This window comes from Miniopterus natalensis, chromosome 4 (genome assembly GCF_054644295.1).
Source record: "Miniopterus natalensis isolate mMinNat1 chromosome 4, mMinNat1.hap1, whole genome shotgun sequence".
Taxonomy (NCBI): domain Eukaryota; kingdom Metazoa; phylum Chordata; class Mammalia; order Chiroptera; family Miniopteridae; genus Miniopterus; species Miniopterus natalensis.
In genome coordinates, this window is record NC_142084.1 from 63,899,279 (window position 1) to 63,906,844 (window position 7,566).

Below are 7,566 nucleotides of genomic sequence, written 5' to 3' on the forward strand. Positions count from 1 at the left end.
CAACAAACAGGCAGGTCACGGTCCTGGCTGGGTAGCTGAGTTGGTTAGAGCATTGTCCAGATAAGCCAAGGTTGCAGGTTCCATTTTCAGTCAGGGCACATATAAGAAGCAACCAATGAATGCACAAATAAATGGGACAACAAATTGAAGTCTCTCTCTCTCTCAAATCAATTTTAAAAATTAAACAGGCCATATGGAGGAAAAGGGTATATGGAGAAAAAAAGAGGATGGAGTGTATGGGTACAAGCCTGGGAAAGCCTCACTCAGAAGGTGACATTTGAGCAAAGGCCTGAAGGAGGTCAAGCAGTGAGCCAGGCAGATAGTCTGGGTGTGGGCCATGGCAGGTGGAGGGGACAGCGAGTGCAAAGACCCAGAGGTGGGAATGAATGAAATGGATGTATTTGAGGAACACGGAGGAAGCCGGTGTGGAATAAGGAGGGGGAGAGTGGAGCGAGATGAGACAGGAGATAATGTCCGGCGGATTGTTTCGGAGCAGGTGGGCTTATCGAGAGCACCCAGTGACCGCTACCGGCAGTCTGGGAGCGGGAGCATCGGCAGCCTCAGCCCAGGCCATGAGAGGACCAGGCTACTCCCTGGGAGTCCCCAAGATTCAAGGGCAGCGCCTTCTGCCCCTCCAGCTTCACGAGGTCCTCGCAGCCTTCTTGTCCCACCACTTTTTCCCAAATGCTTCCAGCCCAGCTGCTCTCCCCAGCCCCAGCCTGACCAGACTCTTGGTCTCAGCTTCACAGCATCCCAGTCCTGGTCCTGGGCATCGTCGAAGGGAGAGCAGTTCTTCCCCTGGCTCAGAGCAGGAACAGGCACAGCGGGGTGTCTGGGGCCCTAAATCCAGTCAATAAACGGAAAACTTCCCCGCCAAGTTTGCAGGTCTCTAAAAACTATCCACTGTGCGCTGAGGCAGGGGGCTGCCCCGAAGGTCCTTAACCCCTTCCTTAGCAACCTGCCCCCGTCCCCATGGCAACTGGGGCCGGGCCGAAGCCGGTCTGGCAGGAGCTGGGAATCTCTCCGTCAGCGGAGGAGGAGTCCACGCCGTACCCACTGTCCCTTTAAGAGGCTCCTTCAGGCGAGGCCTCAAAGCGCCCTGATTAGTCCTGAGAGCAGCCCAGCGCAGCCAAACTTGACGCACCGCCTGCAGACTTCCCTATCCACCTCCCACGCGACTCAGTGGCCGCCTCAGCCAATCGCAGACCGGCGCGCCAACCTTTATCTGCATGGTCACGCCCCAGGGAAAGGGCGCACCCCAATCGGACCGCGCGTGGAGGCCATCATTAGCTTGCCAGGGGCGGAGCGGGGCGGGGCGCACCGCAGGGGCGGGCTCCGGGCGGTTGGTTGGAGAGTCGCAGCAGCCGAGAGATCCGGGAAAGTTTCTTTGGAGGTGAAAACAGCCGCGGAACTCAGGGCCCTGCGAGGGGCCGGCGGTGCGGGGGTCTCGGGACTGGGACGGGGCCGCTTCCAGGCCAGGTGGGGAGGACCAGGGCCTCCCGAGGGCCCATCGCCCAACAAAGGATCCCTGGGGCGCCCGCCCTGGAGGCCCTCCCAGCCCCCGGATCCGGCCCCCCCAAGCGCTCCGGGCCCGGCATTCCGGGGCTCCCCAGCCGGGCCCCGCCGTCGGTGGCTCGGGAGCCCCTTACTCGGCCACGCGTCTGCGTTCCAGGTGCGGCCGGGAGCGGCCATGTCCCACGGCCCCAAGCAGCCCGGCGCGGCCGTCGCGTGAGTGCGACTTCCCCTCCCACAGCCCACTCGGGGCTGCAGCTCAGCCCCCGCCCACCTTGACCCCGGCCCCCAGGGTCTTGACTCCCTGCCACCCGGGCAGGCCCTCTCGTAGGGCCCCACGGGCTTCTCTCCACGCCCGCGCTCCAGTCCCTCCCAGGGGTCCCTACTAGCCCCCCTAGCAGGGATCGGGTCCCTTCGCTGCTGCCACATCTGCAGTCGGGGGTGATGGGTGGGGGTGACCCTGGGGTCCTTTGGCTTCAGTCTCTCCCAGGTGTCCTTACTAGCTCCTTTAGTGCTCCTGATCCGACTCCCGGACCCTGACCCCTAGAGACCCCTGTTCCCAGGTCTCAGGCCCCTTCTCTGCCAGCCCCGATGTCGGAGGATGGGGTGGGGGTGACTAGCGTTCCCGTGACTCCAGGCCGGCGGGTGGCAAGGCTCCTGGACAGCATGGGGGCTTCGTGGTGGCTGTCAAGCAAGAGCGGGGCGAGGGCCCTCGAGCCAGCGAGAAGGGGTCCCACGAGGAGGAGGTGAGAGCCCCGGCTTCGCAGTGGGGAATGCCCTGGGTCTCGCCCCCAGGCTCCAAGCTTTGCCTCAGACTAGATTTGAATTCGAGTTGGCTCCGCCCACTGTCCAGATTTCCCTGGGGAAGTTGAGACCCCGCCCCATACCAGATGCCCCGCCCCATAAGGTCCACTGCCACTCTAAGTCCAGGCCACGCCCACAACCGAATGCCAGATCCTCCGACTGCTTGCCTCCCAGGGGAAAGCATCTTTTGGTGGTTATGTGGGCCCTTCCTCCAGTGCAAGAAGCCACGTTCATATTACAGAGGCCACACAAGCCAGCATGAACCTCTGTTCTCAGTACCCCTCACTCTGTCCAGGGTTCCCCGAACCCCCTTTACAATCCTAACCCCTGACCTGGCCACGCCTCCAGGCCTTCTGGGTTCTACCTGCTGGCTACCTCACCACACCTCTAGCTTCGCACACGTCTTCCAAGCCCCCCCCCCCCCGTGTGGGCCCCTCCCCAGCCCTCCAGGCTCCTCCCAACGGCGTTGCCTGGTTCTGCAGCCTGTCAAGAAGCGCGGCTGGCCCAAGGGAAAGAAGCGAAAGAAGATCCTGCCAAATGGTCCCAAAGCACCTGTCACTGGCTACGTGCGCTTCCTGAATGAGCGGCGCGAGCAGATTCGCACGCGCCACCCGGACCTGCCCTTTCCTGAGATCACCAAGATGTTGGGTGCCGAGTGGAGCAAACTGCAGCCCACAGAGAAGCAGGTGGACGGCAGGGGGCGGTAGATGGGGCCACTGACCTCCCCCACCCATTCAGATACCCCTCGCAGCCACATCCCGAAAGGACCTGGTGTGGAGGGTTCTTCTTCCTGGAGAACTGACTACCCATGAGGCCTCCCCAGTTTAATGGGGGGAGGGTAGCAATAGGCGAGACTAGACATAAAACTTAACCTGTGTGGCTACCCAACGTCTAAAGAAGTAGGGGTGGGGGCTGAAAATCGGGTAAAACCCAATTTTCAAATCCTGGTAATTTAAAAATTATATAAACATCAAAGAAAGATAACAAAACCCACCAGCGGTTTGTACCCTTATAAGTGGGATTTCAACAGGTAAAACGGGTGCAGGACGGCAGCCTGGAGGTGGGAGCCTACAGTCAGACACCATGGAGTGGTTTATAAAGGCTGGAGATGGGGTGGGGAGCTAGGAGGTACCGTGAGCAGCAGGCTGAGGGGCCAGGTTTTGTCCGGAGGGTAATAAGGAGCTCTGGGAATGTCCGGCACAGTAAGATGAGTGATGGAGATGGGGGCCTGGCCTTGGAGGCCTCCTCTGCCCGGGGCTGGGTCAAGCCTCCTCATGCTGCCCTGCCAGAGGTACCTGGACGAGGCCGAGCGGGAGAAGCAGCAGTACATGAAGGAGCTGCGGGCATACCAGCAGTCAGAAGCCTACAAGATGTGCACTGAGAAGATCCAGGAAAAGAAGATCAAGAAAGGTGAGAAGGGCCCCAGCCCCCAGGCTGCTGAGTGCTCCATGGGGGGAGGGGCAGGAGGGTGTTCCAGGCAGGGGGAACCACACATGCAAAGCAAAGCAGAGTCAGAGGAGACCTGGGAGGCTAACCCTGCCCTCTTCCCTCCCCTACCAGAGGACTCTGGCTCTGGGCTCATGAATACCCTCTTGAATGGACACAAGGTAAGTGCCCCTCCTCCAAGGAGAGCACCTAGGTGAGAAAGGTCTGGAAGTCTTTAGACCCCAGGGTGAGGCCCCTGGGTGAACCGGGACCAAGGCTCCTGGGAAGGGAGCACCCCGGTCCATCCTGTGAAAGCAGAGTCAGGGACAGCCACAGTGTGGGAATGTTAAACAGACTCCAACCTAAATGGCTCAAGGAGACACCCCCAAGCTTGGGGGACATCCCAGGGGGCATTTGGATGCCCTCTCAAAATAAACATTGCCATCTGTCTTGTCCCAGGGTGGGGACTGCGATGGCTTCTCCACCTTTGATGTCCCCATTTTCACTGAAGAGTTCTTGGACCAAAACAAAGGTGAGGACCAACTGGGGGTTCTTGGGAAAGCAGGGGTTAGGAGAGACGGTTGACCAAAAGAGGGCTCCAAGGCAGGAGGCAGCGAGTGGGGGGTGTTTACTCCTAAAAGCCAAGCCATCTTCCTCCTCTGCCCCTTAGCCCTGGGAGCTAAAGGGTGGGCTGGAGGCAGAGCAATGACTTAAGGCCTGGCGCTGGCCACAGCTCGGGGAAAGGCCTGCAAAGGGTAGGGGGAGGAAGCACCAGGCTCTGACCGGCTCCCTACTGCAGCACGGGAAGCGGAGCTGCGGCGCCTGCGGAAGATGAACGTGGCCTTCGAGGAGCAGAACGCGGTGCTGCAGAGGCACACGCAGAACATGAGCAGCGCTCGTGAGCGCCTGGAGCAGGAGCTGGCGCTGGAGGAGCGGCGGACGCTGGCGCTGCAGCAACAGCTCCAGGCTGTGCGCCAGGCGCTCACTGCCAGCTTCGCCTCACTGCCTGTCCCAGGTGCAGAAGCCCTGGCCCCACTCGCTGAGTCCTGGCCCCGCTAACCCCGCCCTCAGCTACCTCGAACCCCACCCTGGGTCACAGGGAGTCTTGCACCTGGTGTCTCCCCTTCCTTGCCTGACCCTGAAAATAGCCAACCCCTACTCCACTGACCCCGCTTCCCTCCACAAGCCGAGCCCCACTCCATATAACCCCGTCCCTACCCCCAGCATTGCATGCACCTGCCACCCTCAACCCCTACCCCTGCCCTCGCTAGCCGGCCCAAGCTCCTTCCCTCATCCCTCACCCCAGCCCCGCTGACTGCCCATAGCTCCGGTCAGCGCTGCTGGCCCACCCTCATTGACCCATGCCCATGCCAGACCCTCCTCACTGACCTGCTGCTGCTGCAACCCCCGTTGGTCCCCACCTTTAGAGATTGTCTTTGGCTGACTTTGACTAATTTTCTCTCCCTCACTAGACCCCCATACCCCCCACCACAACCTGTCCCGGGCCAACTGACCTCCCTCCCCCCACCTCCTCCCACAGCCAACACACCCTGACCCCTCACCCAACCCTCCCACATGCTCCAAGGGCCCCTACTCCAGGGCCCCTCCCTTAAAGACCCCATCCTCTGACCTCTGTTCCCTGGAGCTTCTACCTTGGCTACTTCAACACGGCTTGGCTGACCGGTCCCCTGCCATCCCCAGGCACGGGTGAGACGCCCACACTCAGCACGCTGGACTTCTACATGGCCCGGCTGCATGGAGCCATTGAGCGTGACCCTGCCCAACACGAGAAGCTCATTGTCCGCATCAAGGAGATCCTGGCCCAGGTCGCCAGGTGTGTGCCTGGGTCTGCCCCTGGGCCTGCTCAGCTTAGGTGGGGTGGCCCGGAATGGGGGACTGCCTCAGGCTACAGCTGCCTTGGCCTACCTCTGCGGATATGCTTGCATTTCACCCTTGGTGGGGTTCCAGGAGTCTGGGCACTGCAGGGTGGGATCCAGCAACTGGATCTTGCTCTGAGGGTTGCCCATTTGGGATTTACCAGATGAGACTTATTTAGTGCATGGGGCACAAGGCTAATGGCAGGACCACTGGGGGTACTAATCAGGCCTAGTACTGTATTAATGCTGCTGGGTGGGATCTGCCAGCCCACCTTGGCCAGTTGGATTCACTCAGGGGGAGACTAGAACTTCTCCAAAGCTTCTTGGCAGTTTCTTCTGGGTGTTTTCTGGCTCCCCAGGTTATATGGGGTCAACTCCAGGCCCGCCACCTTGACATCTGGAGCTGCTTAGGGAGGGTAGCCTCTAGTGTCCCCTAGGATGGTGGTAGGGACTGAGATGAGGGTGTCCCCCATCACAACTCCCCTCCTCTCTCCTATTGCAGTGAGCACCTATGAAGGTGTTGGTCAACCCGTGGGGATCCAGAGAAGACCAAGCTCTGGTCGTGGCCCCTACCCCATGGAGGAGGGATGGGTGTCCACCCTTTGGGGCCAGGCCTGATCCTGTGCCTTGGGATCTCTAGCCCCCTAAAATTATTCTACACTATCCCCTAGCTTTCAACTTCCCCAGCACCCCAAATCCAGAAAAGTTACCTGCCATGCACAATACACATAGAATCCCATGGCCTCATAGGACATGTCATATTACAGGTATGTGGGAATACCACACATGGGCAGCATAACCCAGGATACAAGGGGACCAACAGCAGCTCTCAACACTGGTGTAGGGAGGGTGACACAGGCTACAGTGGCTCTCTAGGATCTGCCCCAGGACACAGGGCAGTGAAAACCCACACCTGACACACTAGGAGGGACTCTCCAGAGGTGCTGACCACAAGTGCCCCACACAAACAGGCACTCTGCAGGACATGCTCTCATGCTTGGGCAAGGGCCTTCTGCCTGTGGCCCTTGAATTCCTGCACCCCAGGATGAGGGAGCTGGTACTGAACCCCCTGCCCTCGTCCAGCTAAGGGGCCCTCATGAAGGTGGCCCTTTTGCAACTGCTTAATCTGGACTTTTAAATAAAAATAAAGTGGAATTTGAATTTCAAGCTTGTGAGTGTGTGTGTGTGTGTGTGTGTGTGTGTTTTGTAGGGGGTTGGGCCAGAAGATGTGCCCAGGACCCCTCAAGATGCCCCTTCTGGGCTCCCAGGCTTGCCCTCCCCCAGCCCCTGACAACCAAGAATCCACTTTCTGTCTCTGGATTTACCTGCTCTGGACATTTCACATAAATGGGATCATACACTCTGACCTTTTGTGTCTGGCTTCTCTCAGCATCTTTTTTCAAGGTCCATCCACATTGTAGCAAGTGTCAGTGCTTCACTCCTTTTCTGATTAATATTCCACTGTGTGGATGGACACATTTTGTTTATCCATTGAGGGACATTTGGGCTGTTTATCCACCTCTCGGACTTTGTGAAATGTGCTGCTGTGAATATGTGTGTACACGTTTTTGTTTGAGCACCTGTTTTCAGTTCTCTTGGGTCCATCCCCGGGAGTGGAATTGCTGGGACATATGGTAATTCTATGCTTAACTTATTGAGGAAACTCAGAGACTTTGGCATTTAATGGAATATTTAAAACATTCTAAAACTTTTGGAGACTAATTTGATCAACACCCATGTTACAGGTTTAATTACATCCCCTCAAAAGATATGTTGAAGTACTAACCCCAGGAATCTCAGAATGTGACCTTATTTGGAAATAGGGTCATTGTAGATATAATGAATTAAGATGAGGTCATCCTGGAGTAGGATGGGTCTAATCCAATATGACTGGTGTCCTTATAAGATGAAAATTTGGACACAGACACAGAAAGGAGACAGCTATGTG

General features: G+C 58.2%; 1 protein-coding gene across 1 annotated transcript; it reads left to right on the top strand.

Annotated features, from left to right (window-relative positions):
- The first annotated feature begins 1,399 nt into the window (after positions 1-1,399).
- HMG20B (high mobility group 20B) lies at positions 1,400-6,785 on the top strand. The gene is made up of 9 exons (XM_016197965.2): positions 1,400-1,728; positions 2,150-2,258; positions 2,799-3,002; positions 3,606-3,726; positions 3,877-3,923; positions 4,201-4,273; positions 4,541-4,756; positions 5,443-5,575; positions 6,121-6,785. Exons 1-9 carry the CDS (start codon positions 1,691-1,693, stop codon positions 6,131-6,133), a joined length of 954 nt encoding a protein of 317 aa, XP_016053451.1. The 5' UTR covers positions 1,400-1,690; the 3' UTR covers positions 6,134-6,785.
- The last annotated feature ends 781 nt before the right edge of the window (positions 6,786-7,566 follow it).

Coding starts and splice junctions, on each gene's coding strand:
- HMG20B (XM_016197965.2), top strand. CDS start 1,691: ATGTCCCACGGCCCCAAGCAGCCCGGCGCGGCCGTCGC. Junction 1,729..2,149: donor CAGCCCGGCGCGGCCGTCGC/GTGAGTGCGACT, acceptor CCGTGACTCCAG/GCCGGCGGGTGGCAAGGCTC. Junction 4,274..4,540: donor GTTCTTGGACCAAAACAAAG/GTGAGGACCAAC, acceptor TCCCTACTGCAG/CACGGGAAGCGGAGCTGCGG.